Source organism: Rhinatrema bivittatum, chromosome 10, assembly GCF_901001135.1.
Source record: "Rhinatrema bivittatum chromosome 10, aRhiBiv1.1, whole genome shotgun sequence".
In the NCBI taxonomy this organism is placed as follows: domain Eukaryota; kingdom Metazoa; phylum Chordata; class Amphibia; order Gymnophiona; family Rhinatrematidae; genus Rhinatrema; species Rhinatrema bivittatum.
In genome coordinates, this window is record NC_042624.1 from 75,274,601 (window position 1) to 75,296,498 (window position 21,898).

Below are 21,898 nucleotides of genomic sequence, written 5' to 3' on the forward strand. Positions count from 1 at the left end.
AGGGAAAGCTAAAGCATTGTTCCCTGTACGTACCCGGATCAGTCCAGACTCCTGGGTTTATGCATCCGTGCCAGCAGCCAGAGACCGAGAAAGATTTCACCGACACTGATAAGCCCTGGTGCCACCTGCAGTTCCTCAGTATTTCTGTCTCCAGCAGATAGTGGCTGATGCATTCACCTGCAGTTTCTGGCAGTTTTTTCGTTTTTTTTTTTCTTTCTTGTTTTCTTTTCTACGGAGCCTTTCTCCCAGGGGACGGGCTCCTTGGGGAACCCTCCCTGTTTGGTTGAGGTGGATGGGTTTTCTATGGTTTAATTTCATTTTTTTTAATAGATAGTAGACAATAAAAAAAAAAAATTCTGTAGAGAATTTTAATGCCTCTCTGAGATGCTGGAAACCAAAGTTCTCTATCTAAAGAACAGGTACAGTGTAGTCAGCAGCAGTGCAGGCTTCCCTTGCACACGTATTTATTTATTTATTTATTTAAAATTTTTATATACCGACATTATATACCGCCCGGAACCCTTTTATCCAGGTCTTCCGGAAAACAAGTTTGCGTTTCCGGAAGAGCTGGATAAAAGGGTTCCGGGCAGTCGCCATTGTTAAATTGCAGCGGGTTGAAATCCAGCCCATTTTCGAGAAAAGGATTTGCACGGATAAATTCGCCGTAAGAAGATGGATTGTTGAGTTGGTTTCCGTTATTACCCTGAAGCAGGACTGCGGTCCGAAACATGGCCATGTCAGGGTTATCTGGGACCTTTTCAGCGTGGATAAGTATCCGTTTTAATATTACCCATGTGACTTGTTCAGTTGGGATTTTCCCTATAATTTTCGTGGTAACTTTTTAAATTTTGAAAAAAACTATAAAAAATCAACAAAATATATGGAGGATTGATAATTAAAGTAATATAGACCCCTATGACAAACGAGTTGATAATATAATTGCCTGCTTGTGAATATAGAGGGTCTTACATAAGTATATTCGGTGATAGTGTGCTATATCAATAAGAGACCAGTACATTGGTTGTTTGGTTTGTCTACTACTACATCTTCCAGGTTTACGGTGATTTGGTTCAGTTCATCTGACTCATCACCCTTGAAAACCATCTCTGGAACCCAGTATCTCCCCAACATCCTCATTAGTAAACACAGCAGCAAAGAATTCATTTAGTCTTTCTACAATGGGTTTATCTTCCCTAAGAGACCCTTTAATCTCTGTCATCTGACGGTCCAACTGACTCCCTCACAGGTTTCTTGCTTTGGATATATTTTAAAATGTTTTTATTAAGAGTTTTTTGCCTCTGTGGCAAACTTCATTTCAAATTCTCTCTTGGCCTGCCTTATCAGTGTTTTACATTTAACTTGACAGTGCTTATGCTTTTTCCTATTTTCTTCAGATGGATCCTTCTTCCAATTTTTGAAGGATTTTTTTTGGCTAAAATAGACTTTCACCTGACCTTTTAACCATGCCAGTAATTGTTTTGTCTTCCTCCCACCTTTCTTAATGCATGGAATACATCTGGACTGCGCTTCTAAGATTGTATTTTAAACAATGTCCATGCCTGTCATACACCTTTGACCTTTGCAGCTGCACCTTTCAGTTTCTTTCTAACTATTTTCCTCATTTTATCAACATTTCCCTTTTGAAAATTTAGTGTTAGAGCTGTAGATTTACATATTGTCCCCCTTCCAGTCATTAGTTCAAATTTGATCATGTTATGATCACTATTGCCAAGTGGCTCCACCACCATTACCTCTCTTACCAAATCCTGCATTTCATTAAGAATTACATCTAAAATAGCTCCCTCTCTCGTTGGTTCCTGAACCAATTGCTCCATGCAGCAGTCATTTATTCCATCCAGTAATTTTATGTCTCTAGCTTGTCCTGATGTTACATTTACCCAGTCAATATTGAGGTAATTGAAATTTCCCATCATCACTGCACTGCCAAATTGGTTAGCTTCCCTGATTTCTCTTAGCATTTCATCATCTGTCTGATCATTTTAGATAGGTGGACAGTAGTATACTCCTGTCACTATACTCTTACCCAACACACAAGGGATTTCTACCCATATAGATTCTACTGAGCATTTAGTCTCCTGTATGATCTTTATCATGTGGGACTCTATACCTTCTCCGACTTAAAGTGCTACACCCTCACCAAGTTAATCCTCCCTATTATTGCAGTATAATTTGTCCCCTGATATAGCACTGTCCCATTGGTTATCCTTCTTCCACCAGGTCTCTGAAATGCCAATTATGTCTATCTTATCATTTTATTTATTTATTTATTTATTTATTTATTTAAGGTTTTTATATACCGGCAATCATGAAAACATATCTTGCTGGTTTACATGGAACGGGAGTGCATTAAATACATCAATTCGAACTGTGGTGACCGAAGAAACAGTTACAAATAACAAGGGTAGCAGAACTTGGAGAAGAAGGAAGAGATAGGAAAGAATAAACGGTTAAACGGTATAAATAAATTAAATGCTATGTACAAAAGGCATGATTAGTGGTTGAGAGTTTTGTGGAGTCCTTGGAATGTGTCCTTGAATTGTGTTATTAGATTGTGTCTTGGAAAGCTTGCTTGAATAACCAAGTCTTAAGTCTTTTCCTAAAAGTTAAGAGGCAGGGTTCCAGTCTGAGGTCTGTAGGAATGGAATTCCACAGGGAAGGGCCAGCTGTGGAGGTGGCACGATCTCTTAAGGTGATGTGTCTGGTCATTTTCGCAGGGGGAACTTTGAGGGCGCCTCTGTGAACATCTCTGGTCGGTCTTGTCGAGTTGTATACTTGGAGGGGGATTTGTAGATCGAGGGAGATGTGCTGATGAATAGTTTTGAAGATGATGCATATGGCTTTGTACATGATACGGAAGTGTACGGGTAGCCAATGTAGCTCTTTCAGAATGGGAGATATGTGGTCTCTCTTTCTTGCACCTGTTAGTAATCGGGCTGCTGAGTTTTGAACCATCTGTAATGGTTTGGAATAGGATGAGGGCAGACCTAGCAATAGGGAATTGCAATAGTCTATTTTTGAAAAAATGACTGCTTGGATGATTGATCTGAAGTCTTGAGCATGGAAAAGAGGTCTTATCCTCTTCAGAACCTGGAGTTTATAGAAGCAGTCTTTGGTTGTTTTGTTGATATGTGCCTTGAAGTTTAGCCGGTTGTCAATTATCACTCCTAAGTCTCTAACTTGTGTGGTAGGTAGGTTGGTAGGAAAAGTAGTATTAGTGTTATTGTTTTCAGGAGAGATGAGTAGGATTTCAGTCTTGGATGAGTTTAAGATGAGGTGTAAGCTGTTTAGTAATTGTTTGATTTTCTGGTGGCATGATTCCCAGTAGTCAAGAGTTTTAGAGTATGTGTCTTTGATGGGGATGATAATTTGGATATCATCTGCGTAAAGGAAATACTTTAGATTGAGGTCGGTGAGAAGTTGGCAGAGAGGAAGAAGGTAGATATTAAATAGAGTCGGAGATAATGAAGAGCCTTGTGGGACTCCTATGACAGAGTCAAATCTTGAGGATTCTTTGTTTTGGAGTTTAACTTTGTAACCTCTGTTATTGAGAGAGGTTTTGAACCAGGATAGGACGGTGCCGCTGATTCCTGATTCATTGCTATACATTCTTAGTTTCCTGACTTACGTCTTAGTCTTCTGGGATTGGCATACAGACATTTCAAAGTGTGTTTTTTGTTTGTATTAACAACCTGCTTTTCGGTTGGTATGGATAATTTGGAATTCTTTATCTCTGGTGATTCTTTACATATCAGCACATGGACTATTTTTGCTTTTATTGGAACCTCTCTGTTGGGATGCCCTAACTCTCCTGTTTCATTAGTATCCTTCAAAGATACATTCCTTCGAACCATGCACTGCTGAGTGACTGTCTGCTTTCCTCCTTGTTTTAGTTTAAAAGCTGCTCTATCTCCTTTTTAAAAGTTAGCGCCAGCATCCTGGTTCCACTCTGGTTAAGGAGGAGCCCGTCCTTATGGAAAAGTCTCCCCTTCCCCAAAAGGCTGTTCAGTTCCTTACAAAACTGAATCCCTCTTCCCTCCAGGTTCAGAGGAAGAATTGACAGGAAATTACCCTGACGCGCTACCAGAGCCTCCAGAGCATTCCTCGCCTCCAGAAGACCTTTCTTACTCAAAATGTTTAGATAAATTGGGAAAAGAGCTCCTAGTGAATATGTACATAGATAAAGATCCTTGGGCATAGGTCTTTGATCTCCTCCAAATTTTGGACACACCAGCAGAACTATCAGCTATCCCAGTTCACAATATTCTGCAAGAGTTGCAAATGAGAATGTAGGAAAACCATGTACCCCTATGGCAAGGAAGTTAGACCTCAAAAATGGAGTGCAGAAACCACCAGTCTGGGCTAGTCCAATTAGCTCATCAGTTGGTTGTCGTTGAATCTTTCCTGAAAAGAACAAAGAAAACAATTTTATTCCAGTACACCTCCAGAGAAGGATCCCATTTGCTTGACAGTTTGGGGAAGAAAGTTTTTCAGAACTCCGTGCGAAATGTGTAGATTTCGTCTTGCCAGTTTTACATGGTGCAAACTTACATGATTGTATACATGGCACAAACTTACATGACTGTATACAAAAGCTAAATACTTTCCTTCAACCAACTAAAGGAGGAAATTATCCACAGCTGCTTCTAGATGCTGAAGAGTGCATATGCCACCTTCAGCTGGTCTATGAATCATTTGATACCCTCTCATGTACCTCAACATCTTCTATTGGAGCTCAGCATATGGCCTGGTAGAACACAAGCAGCCTACAAGATGTTCCTTGTCTAGAGGAGCATCTTTTTGGAAAGAAGCTCCGAGAAATGGTCGCATGGATAAAAAAGCAGAATGTAGCAGTCCAGTCACTCTCAACAGGACCTGAATAACCAAGGGACTCCTATATTTTTTAGATGCAGTATTTCCAGAGGCACTCTTTCCATCCTTTTCAAAGATTCTGGATCTTGACTTTTCCAGCTTAGCAACAGAAACTTCCAGCTTGTACTAGTCAGTGTGAACTCCGTCAGCCTAAAGTGGTGCAACAAGCCCAGTCCAAGCCTGTCACTCTGAATGTTTACCAGCAGCCCTCTCCAGTAGGGGGGGGTAGAATCCAAGCCTTCTAGAGGAATAGCTCAAGATAACCAAAGACCACTGAGTTCTCAAGATAATGGAATCTAGATACTGTTTGTGTTTCTCTCGGCTACCATCTCTTTCTCATTGTTCAGCCCTCAATCTGGATCTGTCTTATTTGATATAGCTTTGTCTGGAAGTGGATTAGCTTCTTCAGCAGTGAGCAATAGAGCCAGTTCCTGTGTTCCAACATGAACAGGGATTCTACTCCTGATACTTCCTCTTCCCCAAAAATCTGGGGGACTGAGAACCATTGTGGATCTGAGAAAACTGAGCAAGCACTGTTGTTTATTATTCTAGTATGACACTTTCAGATCCTTTCTTCATAATTTTGGGTGGTTTACGGCACACACAAATTATTTGTGCATTCTTGTTTGTAATTTCTTCCCATAATGCCACAGCCACCTTTTTTCATTTTATCCCCAATTGTCCACTGAAAGGATGACGAATAATCTAGGACTGGTTCTAAAAGTGGCCCCTTCCCTTTCTTAGGAATTGGATCTTTTCTGATAAGACAGCCATGAAATTGCTTCCACTAATATCACATGTCCACCTAGTTGCTATTTACCTGCACTTCAGAAATTCTGCGCCATGCTAGGTCAGACCAATCATCCATTGAACATAGCAGCCTGTATCAGACAGCATTCTTTCCATTCAGTGGATCCCAATGGGAAGAGAACTACCCACTCCCTTGGCTGCCTGGCTAATAATTGCTAATAAACCTGTCCTCCAGAAACTTATATAAACCTTTTTTTTTTTTTTAAACTAGCTATACTAATAAACTTGACAGCAACCTCAAATTCCACAGCTTAATTATGTGTTGACTGAAACAAAACTTTTAAAATTTGTTTTAAATTTGCTACCAGTTTCATGGAATATCTCCTAGTTTTTAGTACTATCTGAAAGGGTAAATATTTCCCCTATTTACTTGTTTTACTCCACTCAGGATTTTATACTTCTCTATCCTATCTCTCTGTTGTCTCTTCTTTAAGATGAAGAGCCTTAACTTGTTCACATTTCTTTATAAGGGAGCCATTCCATCCTTTTTCTTTTTTTTTTTTTTTTTTTATCATTTTGGTTGTACTTTTTCTAGTTCCACAATTTGTTTTTTAGATTAGCTAAGCTGAATTGCACACAGAACTCAAGGTGCGATCGCAGCATGGAGTGATAGAGACAATATCTCCATTTATTTTCCATTTCTTTCCTTAATACCTAACAATGTTCTATTTGATTTTTAACTCTTACCATTCACTGAGCTGAGGATTTAGTGTGTTGTCTACAGTAACTTCTTTCCTGAGAGAGAATGCTTAATTTGCTGCCTAACATTATGTACATATAGGGTACACTTTTTTTTTTAATGATTAAACTGTTTGTTAGAAATAAGAAAATACAATAAATGCTCAACATACATTGGTTTCTGATGCATGTCAAACCAAACATGGATTTGATAGGGAGCAATTTTTAAAACTGACCGCCTTGAAGCAATATCCATGGTGCTTCTTACCCACGGATTCTGCATCAGCTTTCAAAGGGAAAATATAAATATATTTCACCTTTTGAATATTGTCTTGAGGAATAAAAAGCACCTGCAGATATTTGTATTTGCTTTTTCTGCAGGTTCTTTTTTGCATAGAAAATAAGGCATAGATTTGAAGTGGAGTCTGCACGTGTGTTTCACTTTCCCAACCTGCGCTCCCAGGGAGCGTCTCGCCTTAGCTGCCTGAAAGTCTGCATGCTGTTGATCCCTGTCCTTCCCTTTTACAGTGGAAAGGCACAGGCAGTTTCCAAACAACCACTTTACCTGGTTAAATAGCTTTGAAAATTGCCCTCCTCATCGGGATTTTTTTCCCTCTGTGCATCACTTTACACACATCCTCATTAAATTTCATCTGCTGTCGAGAAACTGGGGAACTGGGCATCTAAAGGGCCTCCTGCAATTCCCCAGTCTGCTCATGTTCGATTACAGTGAATTATTGTCTGCAAATCTGGGCATCTCATTTGTTGCTCCCTTTTCCAGATTGTTAGGGAACAGACTGAACATCACCTGTCGTGGTAGAGATCCCTGGAGTGCTCCACTATTCACCTCTCTCTGCTGGGAAAGCTGACCAGTTAGGCTTACCCTTTTCCTATCCTAATCCAGTTATGAATCCACAGTGGGACACTTCCTCCTACACCTATGACTTTTTAATATCTTGAGGAGCATCTCATGAGGGACTTTAGCACGTTTGTTTACACCTTCAAAGAATTCTAATAGATTAGTAAGGCACAACTTCCCTTTGCTGAATGCATGCTGGCTCGTCCACATTAAGCCATGTTTATTCATATGACAGTTGTCTGTTCTTAATTATAGCCTCCACCATTTTACCTGGTGCCATTGTCAGGCTCACTGGCTGCAGCAACCTGGATCATCCCGGAGCCTTTTTACAAACTGGGGTTCCATTAGCTATTCTCCTGTCCTCAGGTTCTGTGTTAGATTTGAATGCTAAGTTATGGGTTGCCAGTAACAGGTCTGAGATTTCTTATATTTTTGTACATATCTATTGGCAGCTTATTTTACGGATTACTATTAAAAATTGTGAGACTTAAATATTTTACTAATGAAGTGAATAACATTAAATTCATTTTAGGCTGGACTGCCTGGGAAGCTGCTGCTGTTTGTTTCTTCTGTTACCGATAAGTGCTCTCCTTTGATTTCCCCATAATATCTGGATATTTGGTTCCTCTGCACTGGCCTCTTTCTTACTTTCTGGGCAATCCTTCGTTCTTTAGGGGACAATTCTAAAACTGCCTGGATTTGTGGCAAACTCCGCAGATACTTTTTACCCTCTGTCTTTGTACCAAATTCAAAGGAAAAATTTGCATGGACTTTTACTTTGAAAATGCATCCAAGGACTCACAGAGAGTTATTTGCTTTTTTCCTGCATATGCTTTTTCCGTCCAAAGCTACTTGCATAGCTTCGAAAATCCAAATGTGCATGTAGTTTTCTCTCTGCCCTGGGTACACCTCCACTACGAAGTGGGTAAAAGTAAGTGCCTTGTGGAACTGCGCATGTACTTTTACCCGCATACAGGGTTTGTAGTTTTCAGATATGAAAAATCTGTATTTCCTGTTATCAAATTGGTTGACTTCTGTCAACGGAACACAGTGCAGCATGGAGCTCGATATGCTGGTATGCAATGAAAATCAGCCACGGGGTCTGGTGCAGGCTCGAGTGTCTGTCTGAACTGATCTATAGATAAAAAGGCAGGCCCATGATCTAATGGAAAAGCTGGTAAAATTAGTCTCTCTTATGTCTCCTGGATCTTCTTTCCCTTTTTAATTTTAAGCTAAAATGGTGTTTGCTTGAGGAAACATATGCCTAAGCTCCTAACCATCTTTCTGTTTAGATAGATTTGAATTCAGATGTTCATTGTTACATATTTGAAGTATATCCTGGCCCCTGATTGACTTGATAGTCATCGTGATAGGGTAGGAAGGCAATTGCTGCTTTTAATTGGGAAACAAATCTTGATTCTTTCCGCAGCATTCGACTAAAGAGCCTGAATGCCAACACTGACATTGCTTCCCTGGCTCGCAAAGTGGTGGAGGAGTGTAAGCTGATTCACCCTTCCAAATTGGCTGAGGTAGAGCAGCTGCTGTATTATCTCCAGAACCGCAGGGACTCTCCTTCAGGGAAAGGTAAGAAGAAGCAGCACGGCAAGGTGGGTTCATTTTAGCAGGCATTGAATGAGGGCTGGTATCCAAGGACAGAGATGTTCTTGGGATGTTCAGTTAGATGTTGGAATTAGCCAGACCCTCGCTACACAAAGAGAGCATTGGTACTTCCATTCATCTCCAGAGCTTGAACATTTTGGGAAAAGTCTTGGAATCCATAAACATGCACGATGCTAACAAAACAATTTATATTGTCTTGGCACAGAAAAGAAAGAGAAGAAGACAAGTAAGCCAAAAGATCCGCCCCCTTTTGAAGGCATGGAGGTAAGGTTTGTGCTTTGGATCAGTGAGTGGGAAATGCTGCATTGATGTGCTTTGCAACTAGTATCTGTTACAGAACAGCAGTCCTGTGCATCAAGCTACCCTGTCAGGCATGGTTTACAGGAGAGGACTGTGGTGTATTGCAACTGTTCCAAGAGGGGAATGCCATGCTCCAGTACACCCAATAAGATGCTTCCCTAGTGGGAGAGGGAATACTGTATATTAGATACATCTCTTATAATGTAAAAAAAAGTCTCATGATAACTGTACAAAAGTGAAGTGAACTGCCCATTCGGTATAATGTGTCTTATGTTTTACAAATAGAGCCGTGAGCCAATGGGGAAGTTCTCAAATGGTACATACTTGGACAAAGACGGCATGCTCTTTTTTACTCACGGGCTTTGAACCTGTAAATGCACTTTGAAATTTGCTGCAGGCACAGAGTCCATGTGGTCACTCACCTGTGTTTTTGTACAGGTAGATTCTTGCTGGCAAAAATTTGGAAATGCTTTCTCCATGTGCATCTTTCTTTCCTTGATGTAAACACCCCCCCCCCGCGGAACATCTTCCCTTAATGTGGCTTAAAGTATGAGAGAGGGTGGTTTTCTGGCAACTGCTGAACGTGGGGGAAAAATGCTTTGAGAATTGTCCTCCCCTGACTGAGTAAATTTAGCAAAAGGAAAATGCTTCTTGGAATACGTATAAATAACAGAGAATTCCACAGTAGATTTATAATAAAACCAGCACCTTCCCCATAGTCATACAGAGCAAGCATGTTTTTTCTTCAAGTGCAGCACTTCATGGATAGGCCACATGGTTAGGGTAAATAGGGACATTCCCTGTACCTACCCAGATCAGTCCAGTCTTCTGCCTCTGCCAGCAGATGGAGACTGAGAAAGTTTCACCGATGCTGTACATAACCAGTGTGCAACCTGTAGTCCCTCTAGTATTTCTCAGTCTCCAGTAGATGGTAGTTGGTTTTAAAACCTGCAGTCTGGAGAGGCGAGAAGAAAAAGAAGGTAGATCTTCATTTCCTCCCAGGGGGTTGTCAGGACCTGGTGGGGCCATCCCTTCTGGTTTGAGGTGGACGAGAAAGGGGTTGGTGACCCTTGATCTTAGCTCACTCTGAGATTCTTGGGGTGTATATCTGGTGGTCTAGATCCCTCATCCCCCATGAGGCAGCATTGGTTCTGCTGGCAGATCTCCTTTGTGGGTCCTGTCTGAGCAGGGAAGCATTACATTTCTGTTCCTCTTTATTCCGGAGCTAGATGCACCAGTGGGTACAGTTTTAAAGCTTGTTTAAAAAAACCAAAACAAAACAGGAGCGAAAGTGAGGCAGTGGAATCGTACCAGTCACTCAAGGCTATAATTGCTACTTCAGAACTGATCACATGGAGATTTCCTGAGGCTCGGGTAAACGGGGTGGTGATTGCGTGCTGCTCGGGTCTCGTGGCAGTTGTATGAGGCGGATAGTGCCGTTCGTGTGCAGACTCTCTGTTGCACCCAGATTCAGATGGTTCATATTCTGTGTGTGTCCCTGGTGGGGAAGGTACTTTAGGGGAGCCCAGTGCTAGACGTACGGCTAAACGAGCGTCACGGGTGATAGGATCTAGGGCTGAGGCTTTCCTCGTCAGTGCAGGAACGGCGGCTGTTTTTGATTTTACCTAGCAGTTTCAGCAGTGCCGGCGGGAGAGGCAGGAGAATCCCCTTCTCAACTCCTCCTCCCTGTCCTGCAGAGGTACAGAGGCACTTGCACCAAGGAGGAGTTTCTGGTTCAGGTAGAGGTCTTCTGCTGATTTTAATTTGCTTATGCGCAGAGCTTGTTTGTTTATTTATTTATTTTTAATTTTTATATACCGATGTTCCTGTAAAGAATACATATCGCACCCACCGGTTTAGCTGAACAGGCAGCGGGGAATGCTGATTCTTGGCTCCAGTCTCCAGGGATTCTCAGCCAGTTGAGGCTTGAGCTGTTGAGAACCTCTTCAAGCTTTTGGTGCCAGATGTTGAACAGATCCAAGCCTAAACGCATGAAGTTGCAGGCAGGCTTTGCTTAACCTCATGGTAGGCCAGGGTTGCGGTTCCTTTCCTGTGCACATAACTGGGCACATGCATTCTCGCTGCATGGCAGTTGCATGCGTGGGCATCTATGCACCTAAGGCCATGGCCTAGATTTGAGCGCATATGTCTGTGACCTAGGCTTGAGTGCATATTTGCGCAGGTACTTGAGCATGTATTTACGTAGGTACTTGTGCGCATAAGATTGTGACCAAGTCTTGAGCATGTATTTGTGCGCGACCTGGAGGGGTGCGCGCGTACGCTCGGGTGGCATTGGTGTGTGCACAGGAGGTCACCCAGAGCTGAAGTTCGGGAGAGCTACGCTCCAGGAACGAACAGTTCCAGTGCCTTGCTATCTGTGAGACTTGCCGTCTGAGAGCAATTTAGTCCTCACTAACTCTGTGTCAGCACTGTATAGATCCTCAAAGCGATTTGAGTACTTCAGCTTTTTCCCATGTTAGGACACCAACCTTGGTCTTTGACTCTGGAGGGGAGTGGAGGGCTAGGCAACAGTTCTCCTCCTCCCTTGTTCCCGATGGCAGAAGTTTCCCCTAGAGAGAGAGGCTGGAGAGAGCAAATTTGGGCCTATGGGCTCTGGTATAGATCCATCCTTCTCCTGGGTGGAATGTTTCCAGGTCCTGCAGTCCTTTCTGCAGGAGCACCCAGCGTAGGTAGGTGCTCCTGCAGAAAGGACTGAAGGATCATGTGCCCGGGCCTCCCATTTCTCAGTCATAGTGGGCAAACGCTGCAGGGAGGCTGTTGGTAATATTCAAGGGGATGTGGATCATGAATCCTCCATGAGGCAATGCTGCCTCATGGAGGATTCCAATGGGAAATTGGCTTTCTCACCTCTAGAACAGGGAGAAATTACATCTGATTGAGAGCCACATTGGACTCTGCTCAGATTATTTTTTCCTTTTTCGCAGAGATGTTTTGCTGAGTTTGTTGTCTCAGATCCTGAACATGCTCAGCATGGCCTGAGACGGTTGGTTCAGACTCTGAACATGCTCAATGTGGCCGGAGGTCAATTTAAGTTGAGTCCTGTTTCTTTCCCCCCTGTATCCAATTCAGTATTTAATTGGCCTTCAGTGGAATGTGAAAAAAAAATGGATGGGAAGTTTCAGCTGTCAAGTTCCCCTTTTCTGCATGGAGAATGAGGTCCAACTTCAAGGTCCGACATAGCGGTAGTACGCAAGGGAGAGTTCTTGGCATCTCTCGACTTGACAGAGGTGTATCTGCATGTAGCCATCAGGCCAGAGCACCAGAGATTCCTGAGGTTCATGGTCTTAAGAGAACATTTTCAGTTTTGAACCCTTTCCTTTGGCTGGTGATGACTCTGTGTACCTTTACCAAAGTGATGGTGTTGGTGGCGGCCAGATTGCCAAAGGAGGATGTTGGTGCATCTATGTCTGGACGACTGGCTCATTTATGAGAAATCAGAGGACCTTTGTCTACAATTGGTAAAAAGGTACTGATGCATTTCAATTTCTCTAGGATGGGTGGTGAACATAGCAAAGAGCCATTTAGTCCCCTCTCAAATTCTAGAGTATCTGGGAGCTCAGTTCGACATGCTGGTGGAGAGCGTGTTTCTCACGGAGAGAGAGTGCTGAAATTGCAGAGTCAGATATGGCATCTGGTAGAGCTCTCGGTGCCTAGGGTAAGACTATTTACAGGTCCTAGGTTCTATGACATCGACATTGGAATTAATGTATTGGGCAGACACACATGCAGCCTCTGCAGGGAGATCTTTTCCCCCTCTGGAATCTGTTATTGGATAAGTTTTGTCTTCCTCTTTTATTAGAGGGGGAAGCCAGGGACAGTCTTTCATGGTGGCTTACTCATACCAGTCTCTAGCTTGGTGCAGAATTGGAGGTTACAAATTGAGTAATTGTCATCACTGATGCAAGCTTCTCTGAATGGAGAGCGGGGTGTCAAGATTAGTCTGCTTAGGGCCAGTGATTGAAACAGTTGGTTAGAGATGAGCGTTGTGCTTTTTGCGTTGCTTGCATGTCTGCCATTGTTACTGTGTATTTTGGTTTTAAACTAAAAGTAGCTCACAGCCATTTAGTATGGATCCTTTTGGAGAAGGCAACAACTGTGGCCTACATCAACTGTTAAGGTGGAACCAAGTATCAAACAAGAGCTCGAGAGGCCCGGGAGTTGATTCTCTAGATAGAGCAGAATGGAGCAGCTGGAGGCATCTCACTCACTGGGGTGGACAATGTTCAGGCAAATTTTCTCAGGTTGAGAAATTTAGACCCTGGGGAATGGGAGCTGTTGGAGGCAGCAATGTGTCTCATTCTCGAAAGGTGGGAGTATCCCTATATGGAAAAGAGAACACCAAGGCGTTGCGGTTTTACGGCCACTGAAGAGAATGCGGTATGGAAGAAATCGATGCTGTGGTTCTGCCGTGGACTCGAGGGCATCTTTTGTCTTCCTTCTGTGGCCTATAGTGGACAAGCGATTACAGTAGGCGATGTGATCTTGGTAGCTCCAGAGGGGCCACGTCGACCATGGTTCCCAAATCTGATCAACATGGCCATAAATGGGCAGCTGAGGCTCAAACATTGGTTTTACTCTTCACCACTAGGGCCCAATATTTTTGGGTCAGGCGGCTCACTTCTGTCTCGCGGCTTTGCTTCTGAGAGGAGACAACTGAGATAGAGAGGATATTCTGAAGCAGTTATTTCCACCTTTAATGCAGGCTAGGTGACCACCCACATCCTTGGTGTAAGTGCAAATTTGGAGAGTCTTTGAGTCCTGGTCTGCTGTTGATGACTTCAGCCTGTTCAAGCTACTGTGTCAAGTATTTTAGCTTTTCTACAGGAAGGTTTTGGTCAAGGGACTGACCTTTAACTTTCTGAGAGTCCAAATAGTGACATTTGGGTTGTCTCTGGGGTAAGATGCAAGGGTATCCTCTGTCCACACATCCAGATGTTATACAGTTCCTTCGGGGAGCTAACAACTTGCATTCTCAGATATGGAACTTTTGTCAATCTTGGAATCTGAATCTAGTCCTTAGAGGATTGTATGAGGCTCAGTTTGAACCACTTAAGAGAACTATATGTAAGGACTTGACGCTTCAAGGGGTTTTGGTGATTATTTGTTCAGCCAGGAGAATTTTGGACTTCTAGGCGCTGTCATGTCGAGATCCCTTCCTACAGATGTCTGATTCAGAGGTATCTCTATGCATGGTGCTTTCTTTTCTGTCTAAGCTAGTCTCAATGTTCCATCTTAGTCAGACAGTGGAACTTAGAGCTTTTCCGGATTTGGATTCCTCTACACCTCATGCAGGGGAGTTTAAGGTCTTCGATGGGAGGCGTGCATTATTGAGGTATCTAAAGATCACTAGTGATTTCTTTAAAGCGGATCACCTCTTTGTACTGTAGAGTGATCCAAAAAAGGGAGGTAAGGCTTGTAAGGCTACAATTGCCCGGTGCTGGGAGGTTTAGGGGCACACTCGATGTGTTCTCAGGTAACCACCTGGGCTGAGTCACAAGAGGTGTATCCGCATGAAATTTGCAGGGCGGCTACTGGGAAGTAGTTGCACACTTTTGTTAGGCATTATCGCTTGGATGTTGGGGCTCCAGCTTCCATGTGCGTTGGTAAGAGTCTTCTACGAGCAGAACTCTCCAGGTCCCACCCAAGTTAAAGGGAGCTTAGGTACTTCCCAGGATTCTGGACTGATCTGGGTATGTACAGGGAAAGGAAAATTGATTCTTACCTGCTGTAGTACCACAGATCAGAGACCCACCCATTTACTGGAGGGGAGAATCCATCATTCATACTGTTGCTTTGTATATAGTGTGGAGTTGTTGGAGGTTTTCGGTGCTGATCGTTCATGCTAAATTTTGGAAACAAGTTTTCCATTGTCTTTGTTGGCAAATATATCTTCCTCCGACAGGGAGGGGATCAAGTTTGCTAGAAGTTTATGGTTGTTGCTGTCATCTTGGCTTGGGTACAGATCAATACTAAGGGACTGAAGGTGGCACACTGGGTTATGTACAGTGTCAATGAAACTTTCTCTGCCTCCATCTGTTGGCAGGGAAACAAAACCCAGGAGTCTGGACTGATCTGTAGTACTACAGGAATGAAAATTAGTAGGTAAGAACCAATTTTCCTATGCCATTCTATAAAGCAAATTAAATAGTTAATCAGTTGGAAAGAGATGTACTTACATAGTTTAAATTCAGTATATCTTTTCTTTCTTTCTTTCTTTCTTTATTTATTTAGACTCTTTTATATACCGAAGTATAGCAGTCAGCCTTCACTCCGGTTTACAATTTAAACAACATAATACAGCAAACGCACAGTTAAACCGTGAACAGACAACTTGTTACAATTAAGGCATAAAGCAATAGTGAATAAGCAGGTAATATAGTGTACAACCAAATAAACGGTACTCACAGAGTATAAGCAGTGTACAGACAGGTAAAGATGTGCATAAAATGTAGTAACTTAAGTGTATCATCGAGCAACTGGTGTGTTAAAGTTCTCTTGAATAGGTTAGATAGGGGTTGAGGGAGAGGATGGATTCTCGTGAATCAGTAGGAGACTAACTAAAAATTAAACAAAGGACGCAAAAGTGGGGGGTTCACATAAGAGATTAGATCAAGCAAAGCTGAGAAGGATAAAATGTTTGAGAAGATGCGATTGGATTATCTTGGATAGTGCAGGGTTACAAATAACCTATTGTGCAAGTTTTTAACTCATTAAGCATTTCCAATAGACATTCCAATTAATTTTGAAGTTCCCAGAAATAAGCCATGTGGACCGGAAAGCATTGCGGGCTATTCAAAATTCCCCCATGCTGGATTGTCAGTACAAAATAGTCTAAAAGTGGTATTTGACACCACAGAAATCTTGCAGGATGTGCTCTTGAGTCTTCCGTGTATAGGTGGGGATGTGGAGAGCCGCATTCCATGTCTCACATCTGGTGGGTTTGTCCCAGTATTTAAGATGCCATTGAGTAAATCAATGGAACTGACCTTCTCCTTGGATCAACAGAAGAATTACCCCACCTCAGAAGTAAGCTTTTCACTCACTTTTTAACAGCAAAGAGTTCCAGAATAGAAGCGTAGCCAACAGAACTGGCTCAAAATTAGAGTAATTGGTTTAAAAAAAACAAAAGCGATCCTAGCAGTGGAGAATAAAGAATACATGTAAAAATTAAAAAGAAGAGGTGTGTGTACCTAAGCAGGTGTTCACAAATCAAAGTGATTGGATTGTTCTAACAGAAAGGAGTATGGTGCAAAATGTCAGCACGGTGAGAACAATTCAATTTCTTATGAATCTTAAATTTATTTATTTAGGCGTGCACTATTTTTATATATGTTGTCAGATTTATACCAGAATTCATACTGTACAGTATAGAGTTAATTTTTAAAAGGATTTACACATGTAAAAGGGCTTTTTTAAATTGCTGTGATATGTGCTGCTTGTTGGCATGTAACTCCTTTTGAATATTACTTCCCATGAGTATAAACCTTAATTTCACACGCATGGCTACTTTTGTAATCCTTTATCCAAAGACATCAGGCAGAACAATATATGCTTGCCTTGCATACTAGAACAATCTTTTGTTTTGCAGTAGAAGTATAAGAACGAAAGGCAGGTTGGGTCAGACGAAGGTCCATCAAGCCTAGCATCCTGTCTCCAACAGTAGCCAGTCGGGGTCACACAAACCCAGCATATCCCAAAAAAGTAGATCTATTTCTTGTTACTCATTCCCAGAGATAGTAATAGCTTTCTTTAGTCTACCTGGCTAATGTACTATAGACATTTTTCTCCAGGAACATGTCCAAACCTCTCTTAAACACTGCTTTGCTGGTTTCCTTGACCGCATCCTCTGGCAACAGATTTTGCTGTTTAATGGTGTGCTGAGTAAAAAAAAAAATACTTTCCACAGTTTGTTTCAAATCTGCTGGTTGTTAATTTAATGGAATGTCCCCTTGTTTTATTGTTTAAAGGAAGGTCATTTACCTTTTTATTTACCCATTTCAGATTACTTATAATTTTATAAATATCTACTATGTCCCTTCTCAGTTGTCACCCTTCCAAACTGAGAGCTCAAACCTGTGTAGCCTCTCATCATAGGAGAAATGTTCCACCCCTTTATCATTTTTGTCGCTATATTCTCCTATGTCTTTTTTTTTTTTTTTTTTTTAATTTTATTTTAGATAGGGACGACCAGAACTGCTCACATTACTCAAACTGTGGTGGCACCATGGTTCAATACAGAGGCAATATATTTTCCATTTTATTCTCCATTCCTTTTCAGATCATTCCTAATATTCTATTTGCTTTGTTGACCTCCATATCACACTGAGCTGAGAATTTCAATGTATTGTCCACAAGGACTCCAAGATCCTTTTCCTGGGTGGTGACTTCCAATACAGAACCCAGCAGTATGTACCCATAGTTAGGATTATTTTTCTCTATGTAAATCACATTCAACTTTTCCACATTAAGTTTCATCTGCCTTTCAGATGCCCAGTCTCCTAATCTCACAAGATCCTTCTGCAGTTCCTCAGAATCTGCTGCTGTTCTAACAGTTTTGAATAATTTCATGCCATCTGCAAATTTGATCACGTCACTCATCCCCTTTTCCAGATAATTTAAAAATGTTAAATAGCACAGGTCCCACTACCGATCCCTATGGTACTCCACTAATGACCTTTCTCTGTTTGGAAAACTGACCATTTGCACCATCCCTCTGTTTCTTGTCTTTTAATCAGTTATCAGTCCACAGTAGGACACTGCTTCCCTATACCTTGACTTTTTAAAATTTCATTTCATTCAATTCCATTTATTGTTTGTATACCACAGAACCAAATCCAAAGACCTGCACAACGCAGTGTACATCATAAACCAACAATAAAACCACAATAAAACAATGAGGAATCTCTCATGGTGGACTTTGTCAAGTACCTTCTGAAAATCCAAATACATTATATCACCCGGCTCTGCCTTGCCTTTTTCACGTTTATTTACGACTTTAAAAAAACTATAAAAGATCGGTAAAGCAAGACTTCCCTTTATTAAAGCCATGTTGACTCTTCCCCCATTAAGCCTTGTCTATAAGGCCAGCGATTTTGGGGTTTTTTTTTTTTTTTTTAGAATAGTTTCTACCATTTCACCTGGCACTAACTTCAGGCTCATTGGTCTATAGTTTCCCGGATCACCTTGGAGCCTTTTTTTTTTTTTTTTTTTTAGATCTGCATTGTATAGGCCTCCATCTAGTTGTCAGTATTGTGGCAGTTTTAAATGATATGTTACAGATTACTAGTAACATGTTTGAGTTTGTTCAAGGACTCTGAGGTGGATACCATCCAGTCTGTGGTTTGTTACTGTTTAGTTTGTCAATTTGATTTATTACATCCTCCATTATCACAGATTTGTATTAGTTGCTCAGATACCTCAATATTTAATGAATGTTTCTGGTGTATGTTCCCAACGTATCCTCTGTAAAGGCAGAGACAAAAAATGCATTCAGTTTTTCTTCTATTTTCTTGTCCTCCCTGACCACTCCTTGTACTTCTCAGTTATGTAGTGGACCATCTGACTCTCTCTCTCACAGGCTTTTTGCTTTAAATGCATTTAAAAAAAGTTTTTATTAGTTTTTGCTGCTCTGACAAGCTTCTTCTCAGATTTTCTCCTGGTCTGTCTTAACTACTGTTTTATATCTAACTTGTCAGTGCTTTTACTCTTGCATGTGTTTTTCATTTGGGTCTGCTTTCCATTTTTAGAACGATGCTCTTTTGCTTTAACTGCCTCTTTCATATCGCTATTAAACCATGTTGGAAGTAGTTTGGCCTTCCTTCTATCTTTTTTTATGCATAAAATGTATTTTATCTGGGCTTCCAAAATGGTATTTTTAAACAGTGTCCATACCTCATGCAAACTTTTAGCCTTTAACTGCTTCTTTTAGTTTTTTTTCCAAGTAATTTCCTTATGCTATCATAGTTTTTCTTTTTAAAGATGTATGCTATTGCAGTAGTGTTATTTAATGCCCTCCTTCAAATGAGGCTGCAGAAGAGTAACAAGGGGATGGAGTACTTTGCTTCCTCCGGCTTAGTGATTAGAATTCCTTGAAAACTCACTCTGTGGTTCAGAACATAAAATAATACCACAGATTCTGTACTGAATGAAAATTATCTGGAATCTTTTCATTGTTCAAAAACTGTAACTGATAACAGATTTGTGAATAGATGTTGGTATAGCATTAAAGTGTTTAAATATTCAAGCAATAAGTACATGACTGGTACTACTAAAGTCACTTCTAAGTCATTTAATGAATTTATAAAATGGTTAGAAGTCTTCATGATTATATTCATTGTATGCCATTGAGTTTAAAATATGAATTTTTTTCCATGAGATGAAAGGAAGTATTGAGTCGCCTAAGCTTCTTTTGTCTCACATTTTCAGATTGATGAAGTGGCCAATATTAATGACATGGATGAATACATAGAGTTGCTATATGAGGATATTCCTGATAAGGTGCGCGGTTCTGCACTCATCTTGCAGCTGGCACGCAACCCAGACAACCTGGAGGAGCTACTGCGAAATGGTGAGCGCACTACTCTGCCAGGGAGGGTAGGAGGGAGAGGGCTGGTTAGGGCCCAAGCTGGGTCATATCCTGCCATTAATTGCAGGAAAGATGGGGGAAAGGGATGTTTAGGCTGCAACCCACCATGGTTCAGAAAGCAGGCTTGGGTGGATACCCTGTAAAGGATCAGAGAATCTCTTCCTCACTTATTCTTTTTTGCATGCCGGCTGAGAGCCTGGCTGGAGAGTGCTTGGTAGTGGGTACTGGTGAGAACATCCCACTGACCCTAGAAGTCCAGTGACCCAGGAATGATTCCTTCTTGCCTTTTTAGAAACTGCACTGGGAGCTTTAGCAAGAGTGCTAAGAGAGGACTGGAAGCAGAGTGTGGAGCTTGCTACTAACATTATTTATATTTTCTTCTGCTTTTCTAGGTAAGTTATTTATAGCATGCTAGCTCTGTACAGTCAAAGCAATGCTTTATTATTTAGAAAACACAAATTGCACAGTTGAGAATTACGTGAAATAAAATTTGATTTTTCCAGTATAGAAATGCAGTACAAAAGAAGATACCCCTTGTGCTGTTGATGCTCCCCCCTGGCCCCCACCTTGTTCTCATGTGAATATTTTCCTGTGTTTCATTCCCTTTTATGCTCTTCACTTCTCTGAGCCTTCTTCCTTGCCTCTCCCTCTCTGTCTCTTTGCCCTGTACTTCTTAGCCAGGTAGATTAAAGAAAGCTATTGCTATCCCTTATAGTGAGTAACAGGAAATAGATCTACTTTTTGGGATCTGCCACATACTTGCAACCCAGCTTGGAGGCAGGTTGCTGGGTCGATGGACCATAGCCTTATGTTCTTATGTTGTACTCCTTTTCTAGCCTGTATTTCCTCTAATTGCCAGTGGTCTTAAGGTATGTGATGTCATGGATGCAGAACTGTGATTGCCATGGCCAGAACTCTAAATTTCCTGTTAATTAGTTAGAAAATCTTATTCTAACACACATTTTTGGTAAATTACTCCCAAGATTTAAAAAAGGTCCAGGTTTATTTCCTTTAATATTGCCATACCATTGACCACAGATAACCAACTTGCAAGCTCAGGGTCACTGCTCTGGCTGGGTGGGGGGAGTCAAGAGATCCTTTGCCTCTCCGACTTGTTTAGCCTTTGCAGCAAAAGCAATCTGGCCCTTTTTAAAATCTCCTCCAGACCCTACCAGTATGGGCTACTGTTCTGTGTGGCCTTCATGTTTCACAGGTCCATTTTACATGGAAAACTTACTTTCATGCCAGTGGCTTCTTAGTAGAAAAATATACCGATCCAAGAAAACCATGTTGTAGGTGGCAGAGGGATCCATCTTCTGCTATGCAGAAAGAGGGAACTCTGTTGCTTCTGCAGGAAGCATTCCTGTGCCTCGAACATGCCAACATGTCTTCTCAAAATGCCTTTCTGTTTCAGTGTGATCAAAATATACTTTATCAAATTCCTTTTATTGTTCTAGACCTTTGTGTCTTTGAAAGAATAAAGAAACTTAAAAAAATATATATATATCTATATATATCTGAATGCTTGTTACTGAATATAATGTAGATCACATCTTTTTGAAATCCAAATTTCCCAAGAGCTCCAAAACATCTGGGTCTGAAACCAGCACTGTTTCTTGCTTTGATTTAAATTCTGATTTGATTTTAGTGGTTTGAGCAGCCAGAATTCAAATCCTGCTGATGTTCCTTATGACCTTGGGCAAGTCACTTCACCCTCTGTTGCCTCAGGTAAATCGCAATTGTACCTGAATATAAATCGCCTTGAGCTGCCAATGAAAAGGTGGGAGCTAAATCTAAAATACATCCAATTTTCTGGCCTTTTGAGCTGGGCAAGAACAAAACACTCTGGAATTTGTTTTCTTGGCTTACTGAACTGTTTGCCTCGTCTAGCTCCAAAACCAGTGAACTGACTTTTCAGACGTTTGCCATGCTTATGACAAACCTCCCTACCAAATTTCAGAAAGAGTGGTCTCCTTTTATCAAAATGTTGTTGTGGAATGAATATTTAATACAGACATGGTATTGCCTTTGAAAATGATCTGTGATATATATTTCTCAGTAACAAAAAAAACCTGTCAAATATTAGAAAACCCTTTTTGTGGGTGGGCTCTCATATAATTGTCGGAGCACACTTA

At 41.3% G+C, this 21,898-nt stretch overlaps 1 protein-coding gene across 1 annotated transcript in view; it reads left to right on the forward strand.

Moving 5' to 3' along the window:
* KIFAP3 (kinesin associated protein 3) overlaps nucleotides 1-21,898 on the forward strand; it is a 204,249-nt gene that overhangs the window by 19,979 nt on the left and 162,372 nt on the right. The window contains exons 3-6 of the mRNA XM_029617575.1: nucleotides 8,667-8,821; nucleotides 9,063-9,121; nucleotides 19,604-19,745; nucleotides 20,056-20,155. Coding sequence (XP_029473435.1) covers nucleotides 8,667-8,821; nucleotides 9,063-9,121; nucleotides 19,604-19,745; nucleotides 20,056-20,155 — 456 coding nt within the window. The remainder of the gene's footprint in view (nucleotides 1-8,666; nucleotides 8,822-9,062; nucleotides 9,122-19,603; nucleotides 19,746-20,055; nucleotides 20,156-21,898) is intronic.